The sequence below is a fragment of the Typopeltis vanoorti genome, chromosome 24 (genome assembly GCF_054136105.1).
Source record: "Typopeltis vanoorti isolate ZY-2024b chromosome 24, IOZ_Tvanoo_1.0, whole genome shotgun sequence".
NCBI lineage: Eukaryota > Metazoa > Arthropoda > Arachnida > Uropygi > Thelyphonidae > Typopeltis > Typopeltis vanoorti.
In genome coordinates, this window is record NC_143572.1 from 30046003 (window position 1) to 30070397 (window position 24395).

General features: G+C 33.7%; 1 protein-coding gene across 1 annotated transcript; it reads right to left on the minus strand.

Annotated features, from left to right (window-relative positions):
• Window positions 1–459: 459 nt before the first annotated feature.
• On the minus strand, window positions 460–21312 carry LOC150093065 (very long chain fatty acid elongase 7-like). The gene is made up of 7 exons (XM_090414138.1): window positions 21271–21312; window positions 20464–20654; window positions 14182–14262; window positions 10496–10552; window positions 4517–4622; window positions 2379–2515; window positions 460–711 (listed from the first exon to the last, which is right to left on the minus strand). Exons 1-7 carry the CDS (start codon window positions 21293–21295, stop codon window positions 460–462), a joined length of 849 nt encoding a protein of 282 aa, XP_090270264.1. The 5' UTR covers window positions 21296–21312.
• Window positions 21313–24395: the final 3083 nt, after the last annotated feature.

A 24395-nucleotide genomic window follows, 5' to 3' on the forward strand; every position in this document is an offset into this window, starting at 1 on the left:
TTCCTACACTTGAGAATTTTGGCTATAAAATTCTTTTAAGTGGCAAACTGTGAAGGCGGTATTTTCATTAATACTAGAAACCGTTTCGAGCCAGATTGATATACTAGATCGACAGCGATTGCTTATTAATAAATGCTAGGCATGCGATTTAGGCCTTTCATTGTATACTCAATCGCCACTTGCCCTATTTTGCTGAGTGTGGAAGAATTTCCGGTAGGGAAACCAATCCGTCTATACACGAAACCCTAGAAATGGTATGCGTTTGTGATTGTGGGTAGAAGGAGTCTACTTCTGAATTGAGTAATCGAAACTCTAACTTAACAGGTTCACAGTCGCTGTTGTTGTAAGTTCAGTCTTCTTACCTTTTGATGAGACCTTGTTAACATAAAACCTCCTTGGCTATTATTGATGAGTATTTATTGAGTTTTCAATGCTTTATGATATAACGTGATGACAAACTCAATCATACTTCTCTGGAATGTGCTTGTTTTCTGATATTTCCTGATGATTACCAATACAAGTCGTAGTAACCGATTTCACAACAGGAGAGACATTGCCACTCTTAAGATAGGCCTGCACGTAGAAGTTCAAAAAGAGGCCGAGAAACAGCCCATTTTCCAACACTTCCACTACGCAGAGTATGGTAGGAAAGTTACAATTTTGTAATAAGATAATCTGCAGATAATAAGCAATATTGAGGATCAACTGCACCTGAAAAACAGGAAATAATAGTTCTATAATGATCGGCAGGGGTATTTGAATATGATAAACACTGTTTTAAGAATGCAATTTTTTAGTACTAATCACAAAATTCATCCTGTATGCTTTGTCAACAAGCTGAATAGATAACATGCTTTGTCTGTTCATCTTGGATTATCAATTGACTTATTACATATACTTCTTAAAATTCATGCTTATAGTAGAATATAGTAAATAGTGTTTCCGTTTTTCAGTGTCTAGTTAAACACATCAAGTCATCCGGATGCATTTAAATAGTTCGTAGTATGTCTATAATTTATGCACTTATTAAATAACATAAGGATATTACGTATTAACATATCATTCTATTAGTTTCTATCCACTTGTGTTTATTATTTCAAAATAATTATAATAATCCTAATAATCCTATAAAATAATCCTAATAATAAAAAAATATCATTACATAAAATATTAACAAGACAGTCGAGCAACATGATGGCGTGCTGGCCGTTTCGATCAAATCGCCGTCATAAGGATGACAGAGAAAAGTCTAGATTTATTGTTTACCAGAAACAACCAAATCTTCCTGCAGTCGTTTAAATAACTTCCAGTATTACATAATTTCTGCCAAATAAAACAGATTTTTTTTTGTCAATTTCCTTATAGCTTTATTTCCTTTATTTATGTAATTTATTTTGTCTCTAGACAAGCATACACGCCAGTGTTATTCTTGTAGTAACACACACACACACACACACACACACACACACACACACACACACACACACACACACACACACACACACATTAGCAAGACCCGTGCTCACTTATGAAAGTGAGGCATGGACGATCAAAAAAAAGGAGATTAAAGAAGAATAATTGCAGCAGAAATGAGATTTATAAGGAGAACCGCAGAATACGAGGCTTGTTAGATCATAAAATAAATAAAAAAATCGTGGAAGAAATGACTGAACAACCAATAATAGAATATATCCACAGCTACAAATGGAAATGGAAACAGCACACATTGGAAGAATGGACGATAGTAGAATCACCAAACAAATCATTGAATACAAACCCATGGGGTAGAGATCTGTTGGAAGACAATATAAAAGATGGAATGAGACCGTAACAGTCCCGAGGGCTAATACAAGATAGGAAGAAGAAGAAGAAGATGATGATAAATCAAATTATCAAATCCATACATATAGCATTATAAATCACAGTTTAATTATTGTTGCTATAAAGAATGGAGCCACTATACAAGAAAGTATTTTTCGCTTTGTTTGTTGAGTTCACTTCTGTATCTTCTGTAAATTACAGGGAAGTAAACGTTACACCATTCTTACGGAAATACATTTGCATTGTTAAGAATGGAAATTCTAAAAATACTTAAAATAATATCAAGTAATCATATTAATTCTAATGAAATAAAGGAAAATTACAGGGAATTATATTTCATATTAATTACAATTTCCTTTTTTTCATAAGAATATTTTTTTAAGAATATATATTTCTTAAGAATATTATTATTATTATTATTATTATTATTATTATTATTATTATTATTATTAAAATAACATTCATTTATCTAGTGGTCGTGTTTGGCCAATGTCGGTTTATAGTCAACTGTCCTAGATATAAGGCATTAAATTAGATTATTTTCAAATCATGCTTACCATTTGTAGTTTAGTGAGATGTTTTTTCCACCAAAGATATTTTTGCATGTGGGGTCCCATCACTGCCAAGGCATAATACGTGTACATGAAGGAATGAACAAAAGTGTTAGTCGTCACAACGAAAAGAGCACTTCCGCCTGGAAAAAAATAATATATAATCACTTTAAAAGTAGAGGAACTGCGCAAGGGATGATAAGCTTTATAAAGTTTTCTATTGCCCAAGTAGAATGACGAATGACACGTGCGTTGTTTCCATTATCGTCTTTACAAGAATTTACAAATATTATTAGTTTACCAAAAAAAAAAAACTATGACATGTAGCATAAAGCACGTTTTTCCCACGAGTTCTGTTGCAAACATTCTCTTTAAAATATTTTGGATTTTCTATTGGAAAATGGAAACCATTTGTAAACATCTTACTATCTTTACGGTCTCTACACTTTTCGTGTGTTTGACATTTATAAATTATATCTGAATGTTTAGGGGGACGGGACGGAGAATCAATACTCATGAATGTATGTAACTGCTTGTTCAACCATGTAATTTTATTTTCAGTTGAACCACTAGCATTTATAGAAACATTGAAATTGTTTCAAAATTATAGAACTCTACTGTGAATAACTAGAATTTTCTAACACATGGCATTTACATTTTCACAAGAATATATCTCAACATCACCTTTCAACAACATGGCATATACGCCAAAAATATCATTAGTAGTTTTCATGAAATTAATTCAATGAAATCTGTTATTTAGTACCTCTAATCTCTGTTAAACCTAATTCGATCCATTTCAAGAATCTACTCGATCTATAAAAATACCTCTCTTTTGGTATTTTTATAGATAGTTGGTAATTTTATACGATCAGTTAATTATAAAATATGTTTTGTTAGGAAATATCACTTATATTTTACATGATAGGATCGCTCGTTCGATATATTTATGTCTCTCTCCCAATAAAAGGTAAACGTATAGTACATTATTAATATGAGTGTGTTAAGAATTTTATTTTATATATTTTGTATTAATTCTATACAATTTCGGTATTGTTTATTGATGTTTAATATAATTGGAAAACCCTGATTTTGAGATCAAACATGTTTTTTTTTTCCAAGCCATTTCAAGTCTCCAATAACTTCTCCGGTGAGAAAACTATGAGATTGCTTATTTTAAATTTCTTGTAATTTGTATTTCGTATAAACTGGTTAATGAAATTTTGAGTATTATTTTTTCTCCTATTTAATAATAATTTTCTATATTTTATAGAAAATTATTAATAAATTTCTTGTGTTTTTTTATACTATATTTTGCTTCCCCTCTAATTCTCATTGTTGAAGGCATTCACGAGCAGTTGGTATAGACGAAAAGTTTTAGTTAAAAAGACATGGGTTCGAATCCCCTTTCATTAGAGTCTTTTCGACTAAAAATGAACTAACTGATCTCATACGTAGGTGGAAGGGATTTCCCAGAATCTCAGGTTTTTCATCTGCCAATCGGCCAATGGCAATGTAAACGCACATTATATGATTCTTCCAATAATAGTAAATAGTGGAATATATGACTTAAAGCTCTACACGGAAATCTAACATATCTTAGAAAATCATTCTATAAATGTTCACTATCTCTTTGAGCATACTACAAATGTTAGACTGGTTCGCCTGTTTCTGATTTTGATTTGAATAGAGAAGAACAAAGACATTTTGTTTATATGAAATCCTTATCCCGACCCCCATGAAAGGCTGTAAAAGGTTGTAAATTTCTTCAACCCATTATAGGTTTATAATTCGGGAACTATGGCAAGACAATGGACTCTCACTATCTGCGGGTGACGAATTTATCCTACCACTTAAAGACATTGACTGGCACGTTATATGGAGATCGGATTCGCTACTGACTAATATGTTTCATTACCTCTTTCTTAGTTTTTTATTGGCACTTAATTTGTTTCAGATTAAATTAGAAATTCTAAGACGTAATCTCTACATAATTTAAGATGGCGTGGGAGGTATGAAAGCTCCAACCAACCCAGCTTATCTCATTTAAAAATACAGTTTCTGAATTCATAAAATGCATTCAAATGTTAAAAGATCGGAAATAACAATAATGATATTTTACTAGAAAAAAGAAGAAGGCATACCTGGAAAATATTTAACACCGATCCAAGTTACTATAAATGTAATCGTGTGATGAATTACATGTAAGACTGTTACATGGGAAAATTTTTTTCTCAAAATAAAGAAAGCCTAAAATGTGTAAAATAAAACATAATATTAATTGTAAGTCCGAAACAAAGATAAATATGAATTTCACTGAATATTATAATAAATTTACAGCATTTCAAATATAAAGTAATAAGTAGGTCCACTTTCAACAAATTAATCTAACTAGGAAACAGAACCCACCTTTTAATCTTCTTTGTCAAAACCTAGAAATTCATCTCCATAGCTAAATGAAGAGACACTTGAAACCTCTTCTAAATCAGAATCTGAGTCCTCATACAACAAATTGTCCTCTGTGTCATCCAGTGCATTACTAATGCCACACTTCTTAAATGATTTAACCACTTTTCACAGTTTTTCAGTTTTCCCAGCATCCCATGAAGCTTTGATCCACTCACAAACTTGAGAAATGCTAGGCCTCTTCCTTCTTTAGAGAAAATTTAACAGTAGAAATTTATCGCCGTTCACAACAACCGCGACAACAGTTGGAAAGTTTAAATGAATAGTAACACAATTGTTATCGTCGATGACATCGCATGCGCATCCACTGAACTCGACGTAACCGGAATGCTCTCACAGAGCGCAAGGAAGCAAGAAAGAAATCGCGTAACTCGGAACAGAGAAAATTTCCAGAAATGAAAGTAATAAAAAATTGAGTATCGGCGTAAAAGGCGCACCCTGTTTTTCAGACCTATTTTCAGTGAAAAAAAGTGCATCTTATACGCCAGAAAATACGGTAATATTTTACGAAGGCACATTAGACTTTCTCCTGAAACTCAGGTTTTAACCTCACACCCAGAAACTCACACCACAAAAACTTACTATTTTGCATGATACTAGGGAGAGAGAGCAGAAACAATTTAATGTTGACTCTCACCACCAGTAAAAATTAAATGGACCATCGATAATGAAGATGAGTGAAGTATAGCTACTACTTCTAGTTTCCAAAACAAATTACAGTATGTCTAAAATACTTAAGTCATTGAGCATAAACAAAAAGAGAAGCTAGAATTATGGACCTAAAATTTTAAAAACACAATTGAATATTTAAATCAATCACTAACATGTTGATGCATAATTGAACAAAAATTCAAAGATATCTGAAAATGGATTGCATTTCCCAATGTAATTTTACTTTTAGATAATATTATATTAAAATTTTTTCTCGGCTCTACTTGTAACTTTTATTCGGACGTGTCAAGCATTTTACTAGCAGACGCTCTGAACATACTCAAGAATATATATTTAGGAAGGAGAACCTTATTTTAAACATGTGGTCATGTAAGACATTCTGAGTAGGTCATAGGCCTTAATGGACAGTTAAGTACCCACGGTAATTATCACTACTCAACTTCTAATAAAATATAGCAACGAGAATAAATTTTACAGCTTATGAATTTTATTTATAAAGATTAAAAATACTATCCTATTATTAAATATTCACTGATTTAGAGTATTATTATTTTATTTCATACCGATTTATTTAGCATTATAATAATAGTTTAGTATTATTATTAATTCACAGTGCTCTGTAAAATTCAAGGTACTCTATTAATAAATTTTTCTTCAGGTTGTACAGTACGCTAATCAACATAATAATAGTGCAACCAATAATAAATAAATAATATATATATATATATATATATATATATATATATATATATATATATATATATATATATATATATATATATATATATATATATATATATATATATATATATATATATATATATATATATATATATAGGAACCAAAATGGAAGCATCGACTGGAGAATAAAATTCTTAAACTCAGAGCAGACGTGAGCAGTTTGAAAAACCTTAACAAAAAGAAGCTGAAAAACACGAATATCCGAAATAACTTCATAAAGAGTTATAATACTGGAACACGACCTATTGATGAAGTATTTGAGGAAGTGAAGCAAAAAATAGTTGTAGTTGCAGCTAAAATAAGAAGCTACAGTGCACGCATTGAACAGTACAAGCAAAATTCGATGTCTCGCGCAAATCAGCACCAGTTTTACAAGAAAATTGATTGCTGCAGGAATGATAACCTTAAAGAAAATATAAATATAAATACCAGAGACAAAGAAAATACACAAAAGTTGTGGAAAAACCTATGGGACAACCCGAAGAGGCACAATAACAAGGAAAAATGGATTGAACAAATTAAGAACGAATCTCAAGAACGAAAAATGGACCAATTGAAAATAACAACTGAAATGGTTCAAAAGCAACCTAAAAAAATAAACAATTGGCCAACATCCGGAAAGGATGAATTACATGGCTACTGATTGAAATATCTAACAGGCTTTCATGAGAGACTTGCTGACCAATTTTATGATGTTTTAGAAGGAAAGAGCAAAGAAGAGTGGCTCACAGTAGGGTAAACGTTATTGATTATAAAGGATAAAGAAAAAGGGTACAAAACCCAGAAAACTTCTGACCAATAACCTGCCTGCCAACAACTTTTAAGCTACTCACAGGCATACTAGCTGATAAAATATACAGCTATCTTAAAGCAAATTCTCTTTTCCCAATTGAACAAAAAGGTAATATCAAAAATTCAAGAAGCACAAATGACCAATTGCTAATTGATAAAATGATTCTGAAAAATTTCAAATATAGAAAAACCAACCTTCAGATGGCTTAAATAGATTATAAAAAAGCGTTTGATTCGGTGCCTCATAGTTGGATTTTAAAATGCACAGAAATATTCGGAATTAGCGAAAACGCACAAAAATTTGGAATCTAGCATGAAAAACTGGAAAACAACGTTAGTTTTGAATAGAGAACAAACTGGAGAGGTAAACATAAAAAGCGGTATCTTTCAAGGAAACTCATTACTCCTATATTCTTTATATTGTCATTTATCCCCTTAACTAGAATTTTAAATAAAACTGCTCATGGTTATCAAACTGCGCAAAAGAGTGCAAAGATATATCACCTTTTATGCATGGACAATCTGAAGTTGTATGCAAAATCAGAGAATATACTCGGATCATTGCTAAACACTGTGCACATATTCAGTCAAGATATATCAATATATTATTCCAGCAAGATATTCCTCTTGCTGGAATAACAAGAGGAAAGTTTGAAGATCTGATTGAAATCGACCTGCTCAATGGTGAAATAATCAAGGCAATAAAATTCGAAGACAGCTACAAATATTTGGGTATTTTAGAAGCGCCACAAATTCTGCACAAAAAGATCAAAGAAAGAACTAGAGCAGAATACATAAGAAGACCAAGAAAACTCCTTAAGGCAATGCTTAATGCTGGAAATTTGATAAAAGCAATTAATACCTGGGCCATACCTGTTCTGAGATATTCAGCAGGCATTGTTGAATGGACTCAGATAGAGGTAGAAGATTTAGACCGAAAAATTCGAAAATTAATGACAGTACACCATGCCCTCAAACCTCGCAGTGACGTTGATAGGCTCTATCTATGACGCAAAAAAAGGAAGTAGAGGATTATTACAAATGAAGCAAGTTATTGAATAAGAAAAACGAAATTTCAATGATTATCTGCATCAAACAACGGAAAATATGTCTAATTGATGTAAGAAATGAGGATTTATTTAAACCAACCAAGTACCTTCACAGCATAGAGGACAGCGCTGACAGCAACTTGACCTGGCAATGGTTTAGAAATGGAGCACTAAAGAAAGAAACAGAATCGGTAATTTTTGCATCACAAGAACATGCCATTAAAACTAACATTATGAAGTCAAAAATACCAAAAATCCAAGAAGACAGTAAATGTAGATTGTGCAAAGAAAAGGAAGAAACGGTAGACCCCATTATAAGTGGGTGCAGCAAAATCGCACAAATTGAGTACCGTATAAGGCATGATAGCGTAGTTAAGATAATCCACTGGCATTTATGTAAAGAGAATGGGTTTGGAGTTTGTATGGGTTTATAAAGACTATTGAAAGTATAAAGTTCTCTAAAAAGGTTGAGAATGAAAAAGTTAAATACTCTGGGATTTCAAAATCCAGACTGACAAAAGCTTGGAATGTAATACCCCCGATATCACAGTGGTTGAAAAAAGTGAAAACAAGGGTGTTCAGTTTATCGAAATATCAGTGCCAGGAGATAGTCGGATTGACCACAAATAAATTGAAAAAATTACAAAATATTGCGATTGCAAGTCGAAGTTGAACGAATCTGGCAAAAGAAAACGAAAGTTGTTCCGATAATAATAGGTGCTTTAGGCGCCATCCTTAAAACATTGAAAAAACATCTAGAAGCACTCGAGTGATGGATTAACTCGAGTTAATCCATCGAGTGGAATTTGTTCGGCACAACTTTCATTTTCAGAAAGTATTTCCACAACTCATAGGCCATTGGTTAGGGCTCGAATTAGTGAAATATAAACAGCCTTTTCTTAATACTGATTTGATGAATATTATATATATAATGGATAAAGCTCTGATCACTAAGAATAGTGATCAGAACTTTATCCATCTTTACAACGAGTTGCCCTTGAACTACGTTCAGGGGCAAACTTAATTGTATATATATATATATATATATATATATACAGGGTGTTCGGGATAAATTTGACAGTTTCGTAAGGAAAAAGAAAATCTTCTTTGTATCTATTAAATTTAATGAATTGACAAAAAAACATTACAGGCAGAGTTAATTACAATACTATCAACAAGATTTACTCAAACTAACCACCATTGGCATCGATCACAGCTTCAATTCTGCTTCGGAACCTCGAACAAGCTGATGCTACAGTCTCCCTGGGAAGGGCCGCAAAAACTGTTTTAATTTTATCCATTAACTGGGCTTTTGTATTACTGGAAGTGCGATTGGTGTCTTTTTCAACTGCGCCCCATACAAAATAATCCATGGGGTTAAGGTCTGGGGAGTTTGGAGGCCAAACATTTGGACTGGTGAAGTCGTAGAAATTTTCAGACAACCATTTTTGACTTTTCCCAGAGGTGTGGCAAGGGACCGAATCCTGCTGCCATACATACGGCCTACCATTGCCTACCCTTGTTATCCAGAGCTTGACTACAGTTAGCAACTCCACGAACAAAGCCCGAATTCCAATGCCAGGGTTCTTCAACACCTGTTCCTGCAGATTTGCGAGGAATTCTGCTGTACGAACGCAATCAGATCGTCTGCTAGGGATCTTTCTTCTTGCTACATCCTCGTAGTCACCATTGCAAGTCTCTAGTTCATGCCTGATTGTTTTTACTGTATTCAGGGAGCATTGGGCAGCAGTCGTAATATCCTTATTTTGATGGCGGGCACGAATCATCATGATACAAGTTATTCTCTTCCATGATTCAGGTGGGTTCCAGCTATCCATCCTTTCTGACATCTTGTATGTGAATGAAGAAGGGTCCAAACTTTTAAATGAAGAGAAGTGTGTGTTAATACATGTAACTTACGGAAAAATATAATTAATTATAAATATGTCAAATTTATCCCGAACACCCTGTATATATATATATATATACCAAGGTTTTTAGTAATACAGAGCCTTATCAACTTTAATACAAGGTGAAAACAAAAAAGGTTGAAACCGGTCTTGGTAGTGACCCCCCCACCCATAATGTATAACAGTATACATGTCTTAGTGAGATGTGTTTTACATTATGGGAAATACCAAGAATAGTGATCAGAGCTTTAACAATCTTTACAACGAGTTGCCCTTGTGTTGGATTACCTTTAGACTTGAACTACGTTCAGGCGCAAACTTAATTGTTTTGCTTACTTGGGAGAAGGAGTAAAAAAACCAAGTTTATAAAATTACTTGGTATCCTTAATATATATTATACGCAAGGTAAAACATTTTTCATATATATATATATATATAAAATATATATATATATAACTCATTTTATGTATATAAATATTATATATATACTCACCGTATCGGACATTTCTACCAGCTTCGTAAAGAAATACAGCCACACTATGAAGTTTCCCTGAAAATATCAAATAAGTTCTAATATTATACAATATATTTCATGTTAAGTTTTAATTCTTAACTACCACTTCCATTTCTATCTTTTATCGTGAAGATAAAGGGAGATAATTATCTTATGAATTTGGTTTTCTTTTGAATTATGAATTTCTTATGAATTTCTTTTGAAATTATGAAGCGTCATTCCGTTGTTGGTGAGAACAGTTAGAACTGAGGGAAGTTATTTAGTTTTTATGGGGACAGTAGGTCTCACCAAAACAGTAAATATATAAATAGTCATGACCCTAGAGAAATGTATTCTGAAACCAAAAATAAACTACTTTTAATGTAAATGATATTCAATTGTTTGGCACCATGTAAATATGAGTGCAAGCGATATTTTCTACATTATTAGAATTAGTTCTGAATAACCTTTATCATTTGAAATAGCAGATTTTCATCTCTTATCACTATACAAACTTGTTCCAGCAAACCAAATCACTTGAAGTCAACTAGGTAATTGTGCATTGTGCATTTAATGAGTTACACGCATTTATAGCCGGTATGAATTGCAGGAATACGAGGGGTGCTGAAAAGATCTTATTTATTTTTTTTCGTATGGGGTTCCGACCTTTCCTCCTAAAGAGGAATTAAGTATGCATTTGATGACTGTAGATCCGTATGTGTTCACTTAGCCGGTTTGCCTCTTCTGGAGGACGAAAATCGTAAGTTTTCGGATGAAAAAGAAACCCCTACCTTTTAGTCGAAAGAGACTAGATAAAGGTTTCTCACATCTTGGGCGGGAATCGAGCTTCGTCTATACCGAATGAGCGACGGAGATAGCTCATTCGGTATAGACGGTATTATCGGTATAAACTGGAGGAATACAAAAGGAGGCGCTGAAAAGTCCTGATAAACACCTAGAATAAAAATGATACTACAAAAACTCCTCTCATATACCCTAAAAGGAAAACAACAACTTATTACAATACGATAAACATAGGGGTTAAAGGATTTTAAGATGTACTCTATCTTCTGGTTATGTTAGTTGCTATAATACGAGTTTTGTTTCGTTTATGTGTGTGTTTATCAGAACTTATCAGTTCCCTCCCCCCTCGTATGATGCTCCCAATTGAATCCAACTGTGTCTAGGTGAAATGGCTGCGAGAAGAGAGCTGATGGAGTTTGAAAGAGGCGACGTGAGAGGATGCCATTTTTGCTGGCATTCTGTTCGCCAAATTGTTCACAGACTGGACCATTCCAGGTTAACAGTGATTGATAGCATACTGAGAAGGAAGCGTGGGGAAGTGCAAGTGCTTCCCGCAGTTTTTGCTGACCACACTCACCGCAAGTGACCATAGGATGCTACGAACGATAATATGTAAAAACAGCAATTCATCGGCTGATACTTTAAATGGGGAGTTCAGGCCATCGACAGTAAGACGAATCTGGACAAATAAACAAATATTGGGGTGAAGAATCAAATTATACATTTGATTCTTCACCCCAATTCGCCACTACCTAGAGACTCATCAGTTAAACAGCGAACACAAATATGGATTGGTCTCAATTTCCCATTGATAGCTATCGTACGCTTATGGAAAACACGTTCCGTAGAACTGTTGCAGTCATCGCAGCGAAAGAAAGTCCTACATTATTTAAATTAAGGGGATATTAAATCCCACATTATTTCAAAGCCGAATAAGAAACTCAAAGATTGGCTTTGTTCGCCTTTGAAATAATGTGGGATTTAATATCCCCTTAATTTAAATAATGTTACATCGCCGAAGTGAAGCCTATTGGCTCTTTATTTAAGCAAAAGTCCTACATTTGTTTTTAAAAGTGAGTATCATAGCTGATTATTAATCACACTATGGTGTGCGTTGACTTCTTTCAAAGCAGCGAATATATACATTGAATGTTATACATTTGATTCTTCTCCACTACCTACAGACTCACTAGTTAAACAGCGAACAAAAATATGGATTCCTTCGTTCATCCATAGATGATCGCATAGTTTACAACACTCAGCTATGGACATGTGTCTTGGAAAGTTTCGGATAAAACTTGTACAGTTACTCTTAACATTTGCATAGCTTTTCCTTTGTCAGACATTGACGCCTGTTAAACAAATTGTCATCTTTTGGTCTAAAGCCGCCGTCTCTAACAAGTTAGAGAGGGCGGCTAGTCATTCACTGTAGGTCATGATTGATGGCATCCTCCCTCTTTGTGATTCTCTAGCAATGGAGATGTTCAGGGCTGTCTCTTATCTCAATTACTGGAAACTGAGAGCAAGTGACCTACTCTCAATCGACTAATTCCGTACACAATGCAGTCGATAACACTTTTCATTCATTCGGAGACCTTGTGGTGCTCAGATAGACAGAATAGGCCCCAAAATCATCCACAACGACTCATTTAAACTGTGATCTACGAGCACGTACTATCCCCTTCAATGAAGCTCGGATAATTTCGTTATCTTCGGTATCACCAACAGACAGTCTTGCTTTTTCTCTAGTAAAAGACATATCAGCTTATTTACTTTTACTCTCAGTAAGGCACAAATCAAAGTCACATCTTTCTCTGCTTAGTTTACGCTTAACTCTAAAAGATTCCTGGCATAAACCCATCACATTACATCACATCAATAGTCTCTTATGGATTCAAAAAAACTAGGCATGCCTTTCATTCAAGATACTGTTTTACTCCCAAATAACGCTTAACTCTAAACATATCAGAAAGATTTCTAAAATAATTGATGCTATTCAGAGGAGAGCAGTTTTTCAAAGATTCTCTCTCTCTCTCTCTCTTTCTCTCTCTCTCTCTCTCTTATAGATTCACTTCAACCTCTATTTCGCAATGCAGTGTTTCAGAACTGTGTCTATTCTTTACGTAATTCGATGTTCATTAGCGTTCATTACTTAACCGGCAACCCTCAACCCCCACTTTCTCTTGCACTTGTGAATACAAGAATGCCCGCTGCTCTATCTGCTTTACTGTCCAACTGCAAACACACCGAACTTGCTTCTCCTCTTCCTCTTTTTTCCATATACATCAGTCGTCTGGAAGAGCCTTCCTCACGAAGCAAACAAATCTGCAGTTCTTTAAAAAAATGCCAATAACCCTTGCCTGTACCCTATCACCCTATACATAGCACTAATGTGTTTATAGGTTCTTGACCTCTCCTATATTGTGTGTGTGTGTGTGTGTGTGTGTGTGTGTGTGTGTGTGTGTGTGTGTGTGTGTGTGTGTGTGTGTGTGTGTGTGTGTGTGTGTGTGTGTGTGTGTGTGCTGGCTGTTTAGAAAATTACAAGCGAAGCAACTAGGCCTAGGAAGTCAAGGTTTTATGCCATATAATGTTAATTCCATATATTGGCTAGTGGTTAACCATTTTGCGAAATGAAACTTACTTTCCTGGATGTGCCACTGAAATTTACGAATGAGTAAATCAACTTGAATTCAAAAGCCTTTATAAAAGTTTCTCGTTTTTTGGATGAGAAAAATTCCAGGTTTTCATTCAGAAACATTCATGACTCGTCTTTCTCACTAATTTGTGATGGTGTCACAACAGCAGAATGTGATACAAATAGTAATATAATTAGTTTAACGCTTTTCTCTACAATTTACTATTCATTTTAAATAGATACGTACCCTTTCGATTCCTAAAGGATGTTTCATATCAATTGGTGCACAGAAAAAATGCTTTTGGACCATAGAAAAAATATTTAAACACTGAAAAAAATTAAGGCAAAATATTACTTTTATTCATAACAATCACATACAGAATTTGTTTTCATTTATAATTCTTAGAAAAGAAATAATAAACTCAACATTAAATAATGATGTTATTCGATTTAAAATAACGAAAAAATTACGTATATTATTTCTGGGAAAACTCTCATGTTACTCCTCTTAATAAACTATTATAATTACGGCTACTTTGCCTACTTCAGTTTATGAGTGCCCCTGTTTAAATGTCATTGGCTATTTACTCAAGAATTCTTAGGGCATTGTAGATGTAAATGTACCAAAAAGTATATGTAGCATAAGGAAGAGAAACTTACACATACCTTTTTCTGGGTGTTGCAGCTTTTCTTCTTTCTGCGATGTCGAAAAACTACTCAGTGTGTGTGTGGGGGGGGGGGGGGTAGGCAATTTGGGAGAATTAAGTAAGAAATACCCGTTTTTTTTTTCAGTAATATATATAAAAACATATATATTATATTATTATGTTATATAGGGTAGGGAAAAGGTGAAAGGGTTGATTTTTTATATATGGAGGGGAAGGGGAAAAGGGGGTTGACGGGGTGCGGTCCGTTTCGACTATTCTTGGTCGTCATCTGAACACATTGGGAAAGTGGATGCTATGTAAGGTAGGGTAGGTGCTTCTGTTTTTGAAGTGTTGGAGGGTAGGTGCTTCTGTCAAAAACAGAAGCACCTACCCGACCTGACATAGCAGTTAAATGAATTAACCTGTTCTAAGATCTTGTTATCTATTACTATTTTAGTTCTTGCTCGACCGTGTCCTTTAAAGGCCATAGTTTTTGATTTTTCCGTTGATATTATCATACCATAATCTTTGGATATCTCATTTAGATCTAAAATAGCTTCTGTAAGTTATCTTCAGAATGTGAAATTATTTGGTGATCGGAAAAAAGGAGAATGTTTAAGTTCACTGTAGGAAAAAGTGTAATTCCTTGATGTAAATTTTTTATTCCATTTTATTATTATTTTATTTAAGTAGATATTAAAAAGTGTTGCTGAGAGAGGATATCCCTGTCGAATCCATTGGTTTATCTCTCTCGTATAATGATAGCTTGTGATTTAATCTTATTTGTAACTGATTATTTTCATATATACTTGTGATAGCTTTTAGGATATTATTTGGTATTTGGTCTTTTAATAATTAAATAATATGTCAAATGCTTTTTCAAAGTCAACAAATGCAATATGTGTTTCTAAATTGTATTCTCTTCTTTTCTCTATTATTAATTTTAGGCAAAAGTCCGGATCTATACATGATCGTCCTTTTCTAAATCCATTCTGTACTTCTAAAATAAAGTTTTCGGAATATTTCGTTAGTTTGCTATTTACGATTCTGCTATATATTTTGTAACAGGAATTTAGTATACTGATACCTCTATACTTTTTAGGGTGCTCTCTATTACCGTTTTTTAAAGGTAGGAATCACAAATGCTTTTTTCCATTCTATTGGGAGATACTAGTTGAATAAATTTTATTGAAAAATAACAAGAGTCTTCCTTTGAATCTTGTTTCTGCGTATTTATATTGTTCTGAACCTAGCTTATCTTCACCATATGATTTTCCTTGTTGTTTCTTTCAGGCTGATTTCTAATTCTTCTTTAGTTATTTCCTTTTCATTTTCGTTTGTTTGCCAGTTGTCTTTTTTAAAATATTTGTCTGTCCACAATTCTGTGTAGTAATTTAGAAATTCTTCTAATTCAATTCGGTGTTTAATTTTATGTTTCCTTTGGTATCTGCATTTAATTCTTTCAAAATCTTAATATACATTGGGTCTTATTTTATATAAATCCTGTTCTAAATTTTAAATAAATTTGTTTGTCAGAAAAAGACATGATTCTCCATGTCTTTTTCTGACTTCTCTTTTAGCTATGGCTCTTATTCTTTTATATTCTATTTCATCTTCTAATCTTCTACTGCTTAACCATTTGTGATAGGCTTCTTTTTTCTTTTTGATTATTTTTTGGTTGTATCATCCCAGATGTTCAGTTTTTTCCTTTTATTGAATTTTTTGGTCTTTCCTAAGTTTTCATTTGCTGCTGCATTTAGTATCGTTTTTATATTAAGCCATTCTCTTTCTATTTCTTCATTTTGTTTTATTTTATCTAGATATTGGTTAATTTTTTGTTCATATAGCCATTGTACATTTGTGTCATTCAATAGTCTAGTTTTATAAACGAATGTTTCATTCCATTTAGGTGGTATCGTAATTTTATTTTAACAAAGAAGTGGTCACTGCTTATTTCATATCCTGTAAACTCTAACATCTAGTGAAAATTTTGATGTCTTTTCATTTAAAAATAATAATCTAATATTGATTTCCATACTCTTGCTGCCCAAGTATATTTATGCATGTCTTTATGTTTATAGAAGGAATTCATTATTTTTAGGTTATTATAAACTACAAAATCATTCAATTTTTTGCCATTCCTGTTTAGAGTATGTACTCCATGTATTCCTATATTATTATTAGTTTTCGTGTTTCCAATTTTTGCATTTAAGTCTCCTGCAAAAATTACGTAATCATTTTTATTTATTTTATTATATATGTTTTGTAGCTGATTATAAAAATCAATATTATCCTGTTCTCTTCCCCCTTCTGGGGCATATAAACCAATTATTATTAAATAGCTTCTATCTATTTTTATTCTAGCTTCTATTATTCTTTAATCCCATATTTCATAATATCTTAACTGTCTTGAAAGGGAGTTATGAATCCAAATCATGACCCCTGCTTGTGCTCTTTGGTCTCTGTCGACTCCACTGTATATCACATTAAAATTTGGTTCTCATAGTTCCTTTTAATTTCTTTTTTGTTCCAGTGATTACTGCTATTTTAAAATTTCTTTCATTTAATAGTTGGTCTAATTCTATTTATTTATATGCTATTCCTCTTACATTCCAGTTTGCTGTGTGTATTATATTTTGTTTCCATTTTTGTTTTACCTTTTCCATTCCAGGGTCGTTTTCCATACATTCAATCCGATTATCTTTTTCTGTCAGCTTACTAGTAGAATTATGCTCTCCATGATTACCCCTTATGGCCCTGTTGGTCCATGTGTCCTTATTCAGTATATTCGGACCACCCCACCATACACACACACACATACACACATGGTGGGCTCTCCATCCTCTGGGTGAGTTCCTCACTCAGGGGACATGCTCTCTAGGGGTTACAGGGCCCCCCCGAGAGATACTTTTAAGATGTTACTTTTAAGATGGTATAATGCTTAAGCATTTTTAATAATCATATTCAGTGTGTTCTGTGTAATTACCGTAAAAATAAATAATGCTTTAACGTTAAATTTTCGTTAGTTATCCAAACGAAAATTTAGAGCAATTATACGAACAAACATTTTTGAATAAATTTCTTTTTTGCCGAGATGGAAAAGTGTTTTTCATTTAGACAAAAATTCAAATTAAAAATCTTAAATCTTCTTATTGAAATAAATGCGATTTTAAAACTTTTAAAGCTTCACCCCTCTTGTCATGACTGCAAAGCAATGATATACCAGAGAAGGAAACGTTTTACATGTAAATGTCAGCAAATACTTTCAGTTAACTGAGCAGAAGACACATAAAATATTTTGATGGAAATTATGACTTAAAAGAATGAATGAAATTTTCCTGCAAGTAAGAATGAAATGTAATCAGAAATGATGAATGAATTTAACTCCAGCTTTTCAAGAATGAGTTATAACTACATGTCCCACTCTAGACTTCTTCTTACACGATTTTTTTTCAGATTTTCAAGTGCCGAAAACTGTTGAAGTATCCTTGGATTTCTTAACCATGATTTGAGGCTCAATCTCTATGGCTACAAGTATACTCTGTGTTTAAATTGAGTGTGTTTTATTCTGTCTGGTTTGCCTACATTCAGGTTGAAAAACTCGAGTTTCTGGGAGAAAAACACAGCCTCCTCCGTATGATATCGGCTAAATTTCCACCTTAGCCACTAAACTGCATCTGAAACCTGGTCTTTCAACTGAAGGGCATCACGAACCCGACTGACCTATGCATTCTCTTTCCCATTCCCCACAATTAAAAGATACTCTAACTTCAAACCTGAAGTTCCCACAGAGTTCTTAAAGTTTAATTTCACCTCACAGTGGGGCCACACTATTCTTGACGTTTTCGGATGCAGCTTACCAGTTGACGCGGCTTTGGAACTTTTATAGAACCCACTTTCAGCTTCACTGGAAAGCTCTAAGAATCCAGTTAAAAAAATTCGAGATTCCATATCGAAGTTCTAGTTAAGATAAATATTACTTGGAATTGCCACAGTTAATAATAATAATAATAATAATAATAATAATAATAATAATAATAATAATAATAATAATAATAATAATAATAATAATAATAATAATAATAAAACCAACTGGCTAGAAGAACATACGCAGTTAACACGCATAATAAACTGGCTCTGAATAGAGATAATTACATGTAGAAGGATAGCAGTGTCAAGCATTGGGAAGAATGGAGACTCTTGGTCAAACTATAAAACTGCTTTGTTAAATCGAAAAAAATCTCAATCAGAGGCTTCAGCTAGAAGAAAAATGTTTTCCAGAAACAAAATAAAAAAAAAAGAAAAACCCTGTCCAATCTATACATGTTTTCTACAAAATGGCACAAAATGAGAAACTAAAAATATTTCTACATCTGACTTAAAGAAATATATGATTAAAGATGATTAAATATATTAATTTCTTCAAGGACATCAATAACAACAAAAATCTGAAGGTGAGGAACCTGTTTGATAACAGGTGCGAAGATTTTCGTGATGCAAACTGGGATGTTTCTTGTTGAAAAACAAGTAAACTGACTAGAAAGCACACCCAGTAATTTGGTCGAAGCGATCAAAGAACTGACTGTATTATACTGACCTTGGTTGCTTCATAATCAAAAACAGCTCAAGATGATCTTGTTTTCCTTTAGTACAGTTTTCTCCAACCTGTGATTCGTTAACCACTCGTAGCCTTGAGGAGTTTGAATGAGATCTTCAAAGTAATGTTTATCTGAATATAAAGACGAATGGACATGATTAAAAAAACTTTATTATAAGTTATCACTTAGTTTTTCTATTTCCTTACTCAGAATTCCTATATTTTTCTGAGAAAACGATTTTAATTGATAACATCATTCCTCGTCTCTAATCTCAGAAATATACCCACGTGTGCACTCTTGTAGTATTCCCAACACAATCCTCGACTGGACAACTGTAATTACCTCTTGCCCATGGGGAGACATATGTGAAAAGGCTATGTTACACTTCTGTCCTTGAGGTATAGCAGAAACAGAAATAAATATTTGTAACATGATTCAGGATTCCTTATAAATAGTCATTTTTCTATTTTTTTTACTCTGAATTCCTATATATTTTAATACTCTAAAAGAATGTTAGCAAATCAAATGACTGAAATCCGCAAATACCAAAAATACATTTAGGTGCATAATGTATACTACCCAAAGCTTAATCCACACCTTGTCAACTACACCTTCCACTTTTCGTGGAAGAAATGGACGAAACAAGTATGAAGTATCACTTCAAACAATATGAATTCCTGTAATTTTCATATGCAAAAGCTTTATTAAACAGCTTATGTGATCAACTGATCTAATGTCTATGGCTACATCATTTAGCACCATTATATTTCGAGGTGATCAAGTAACACAATTATCAATACATACCTTCACTTAATGCCTAAGTATCTTATTGGTTACTCTGTTAATATTTACTTACCATTTGATTTGACAATTTCATTGCCTGATACATGAGAATTTCTCTTTCTTTATTCTTTTTTTTAATAGAAATCAGGTAAAGGTTTGAAAAAATAACATAATTTCGTGTCAAATATAATATACTTTGTAGCCAACCGATAAACATTTTACAGTTGACTGAACCATGTTATCAAAATATTAATTGAGTTTGTAAAAAACGAAGAGTCATGCTTCCGGCAGACCATAAAGCCTTTGGCACAGGATCAGGGAAAGATGAAAGCTGATAAATTTAAAAAGTTTTTTTTTTATAAACAAATTGGCAGGAAATATACAGAATAAGGGGAATTATGGATGACTATTTTCAAATAATACGGAATACATCTTTAAACCTTCTGCACGCAATTCATTTCTAAAACGAAATTTTATAAATAGTACTTGAGAAATACTTACTTCACAAAAAATAAGCAGACTAATAATGGCTAGGACACAGTTGTAGACGAGCATCACATTTTTCAAATTGAAAGGTTTCTTGTTTTTCATTAGAACTTCACCCAGTCTGAACGCAAAAACTACATATATGACTGCGATGGCAAATATTGTCTTCGTATTTTCAATCAGTGGCCAAGCAGCCATGGTTTTATCTGAAAAAAAAAAAATGAGAATATAAAACACCCAACATTATTCACTGAAAAAGATGTTAATTTTATATTTAATAAGAACACTATAGCCGAGAATTATAAAAAAAAAGCATCGCGACTGTCCTAATCGAGTACAAAGTTATCAATCTCTACATTTTATGCAGGATGTAACTAAATACATACTCCGTTTTGGTCACAAGTTGTTTCAAATATAAAAATAGTTGTGCACTGTAGTGAATAATTGCACAACGTAGTCATAGACACTTCCGTGGATCATTTTCAGAATATATCAATTACCATTATTATCATCATCAGAGTATAGCATTACCATCCTTCTAAGATGAATTCTAAAATGAATCATTATCATCAAATTCAAGTACCATCAGAAATCTTGCATTTTTTTAGTCATTCCATCTGCAAGCTGACACATATGTTTTATTTATAAATCATGAATTATGATCATTCGTGGGATTTATGGATTATAATGAATTATATATTCCATCTGAATTATCAGAAATTAATCACCTTAATTATAACAGATTTCATTCGTGTGTGAAACACTTCATGGAACTGTAAGTTCTAAATTAATTAAAGTAAATTTAGAGTAATATTCACTTACCTGGTTTGCCAAATATTGATTCCATATCTAATAATCGCAGGATACTTCAGTGAGGTCCTAATATATGAAAATAATAATTAGCAATAACGACTGGTACTATTAAAATGCATTTCCTCTGAGTAGAAGTAATAACAAGATTATTTGTGAAGAATTAAAACAACTCAAATCTTAAAAAAAGAAAATCCAGCCAGTTAGTATTACCATTATACTGTATCTACTTTTAGTATTAAATAATATGACTAGAAGCAGAGGTTTGGCCAAATTAAATAAACACTGCAAAACAGAGCTAATAGTCTTGCTGGCATCAGAGCGAACTGTATCACACATATGCACCCTCTGTCCAAAAAGAAACCGAAGAAACTAGTAGCTCCACCTGTTGTATCTTTTTCTTGTCGAAAGAGGCAACCGTCATTAGTGTTTTGTCAACTGTTTATGATATTTGTTGCATTAGAAGCTGAGTTATAGTACCAAGAGTGACAGTGCGTTTTGACGAACGGTCGGTCGTCACGATATTGATGCCGCACGCGACGAATTCTCGCTATGAATCGCTTCAAAACTTGGAGATAAAATTCACCATTGACAGTTTGGCCAGGTGGAAGGAATTCTTTCTGGATAATGCCCTTGGAATTGTAGAAACAAATCAGCATAGTCTTTACTTTTGACTTCTCAAAGCGACTTTTTTTTCGGATACCCATCTTCTGGTGTTCTCCACTCAGCACTTTATTTCGGGCTCATGCTCAAAACACCACGTTTCATCACCAATAACGATCGTTTCAAGGAAGTTTGAGTCCTTACGAGAGATTTTAATGAGGTCCTTGCAGTGTTCGATTAGATACATTTTTTGGTCGTCGGTCAACTTATGGGGAACAAATCGCGAATTCAATTTACGAAGGCCCAAACTCTCTGTCAAAATGTTGTGAACAGTTGATTTTGGAATCCCCAATTCATCTTCAATAATTCTCACGGACGATGTCGGGTTTTCTTTGATAAAAGCACGCACGTTTTGGATGTTAACTTCGCTCAGTCAGTTTTTGGTCGTCCGGCTTTTCGTCGTCCTCAAGCGTCTGACGACCACATTGAAATCTCTTAAACCACTCGAAAACATGAGTACGGGATAAACATTAATCACCGTATGCTTTTTGAAGCATTTGATATGTTTCGGTAAAACGTTTACCAGGTTTAACTCAAAAGTCAATCGCATAAATCAAAAGCCAATTTTGAAATCAGGAGTGATTACGCTTCCTTCATAATGTGGCTTATGCAGGTGATGATAAGGTGATAAATAGCGTACACCGTAGTGTTGGCATGTGATCTCATCCTCCCAAAGTTCATCACCGTACACTTAGCCACGTTAAATTAGTATTGATTTACCTTTGCGAATAACTCCAGCATATTTAAGTCACCCGGCAAGATATCTATATCACATTCATTGACTATTTCTCTTCCCAATTTTCCATCATTAGCAAACAAGTGGATATTTCCAATCAAATAATTTACAATGGCATTACTGTAAGAATTAAACGACAACAGAAGACTGTCGTATTTTGTTGTTTAATACCGTTAGTCACCGGTCTTCCCTTGAATCAACTACTCCATAAACCTCTCTTTGCTATCTCTCCATCAGCCACCCTCTTATTCAAATCACCAGCTTTGGATCCAATACCATTTGCTCCAATTTATGCAACAGAGTTCCGTGTGGAATTTTATAAAACGCCTTTGTAAAGTCCAGCAGTATCACCGAGCAAGAAGTTATTTTATCCAAATCCACGGTTAATGTATTATAGAAAGTAAGTAATTTACTAATAGCCTCCGTATATCAGTCGGTATAGACGAAGCAATTTGGTCGGAAAGACCTGGGTTCGATTCCAGTCCAAGACTTAAGGCCTTTATCTGGTCTCTTTCGACTAAAAGTGAGTTAGTGGTCTCGTACGGAGGTAGGGGATTTTTCACCCGGAAACTAGGGTTTTTCGTCCCATGAACAGGCAAACCAGCCCGTGAACACATTGGCCGGTTTCCCTTGAAGACATAGGACATACCGGGAGGCAGAGGGACAACTATCTTATCCTCAAGACGGTCGCGGTTGTAAAATCCACAGCTAAAGAACCTCATTGGTTCATAAAAAGCTTAAGACATGAGTAATTTACTAAGGGAAGACGTACCTGGCACAAAATCATGTTGTCCTTTATATCATATTCCTGTCCGTCTATTATTGAATTTCAGTTTTAATCAATTTATCGAAAACGTTAGTCACCAATCATATAATGATTGGCCAATAATGACTACTCCTGTTTTGGAGCTTCCCCTATGTAATGGAATTAGTTTCCACCTCTTTCCACTCTATTGGAATTTTACCAGTACTGAGGCTTAAATTAAACAGCTTGGTCAGAAGATGCGCTAATTCTCTTACACATTCTCATAACACATGAGCTAGTATGCCATCTAATTGTACGGCAGTGTTAGCATTAAGGTTCTGCAATACTAATCACATATTTTTCTTCCATTTCTTGTCTTTCATCATTCAGTAACACATTAGGCATTTTAACATCAAAACCAAGATGGTACACTTTTGCAAAATTATCACTTATTAATTCAACTATTTGATTTGCTTCTGTTACTTCCCTACCATCAACACTTTTAAAAGTTATCCTTCGATAGATATGCTCCTTTTACTTACCGCATACCGAAATAACACCATAGGATTTCTTTTGGACTTATCAGCTAGCTTCCTCTCATATTTATCTTCGCCCTTCCTTACTATACGGGTCACACTCTTTGCCTGTACTGGCAGTACAAGTTACAGGCAAATGCTCATGGGTATGTCGATCAACTCTTCTTCATAGTTCACACCATTTTCTTTAACTGCAACTCCTGCTTAATAATGTTATTCATTTAACTTACTCCTACTTGATATATCCTCTTGACTCTGGGTATACACTCTGATACTTGTACCTTCTACTTCTTAGGCCTACTGGTGTTACAAATCTATCTTAAGCCCTTCTAAGTCGCACCCGTCCCGAGGATTAGGTGACCAGCCCTATGCCTCCTGGTATATTCTATGGCTGTAGCTGCGTGTGTTCACAGGGTCGGTTTGCCTGCTTGCGGGAGAAAAAAACCTCCAGATGAAC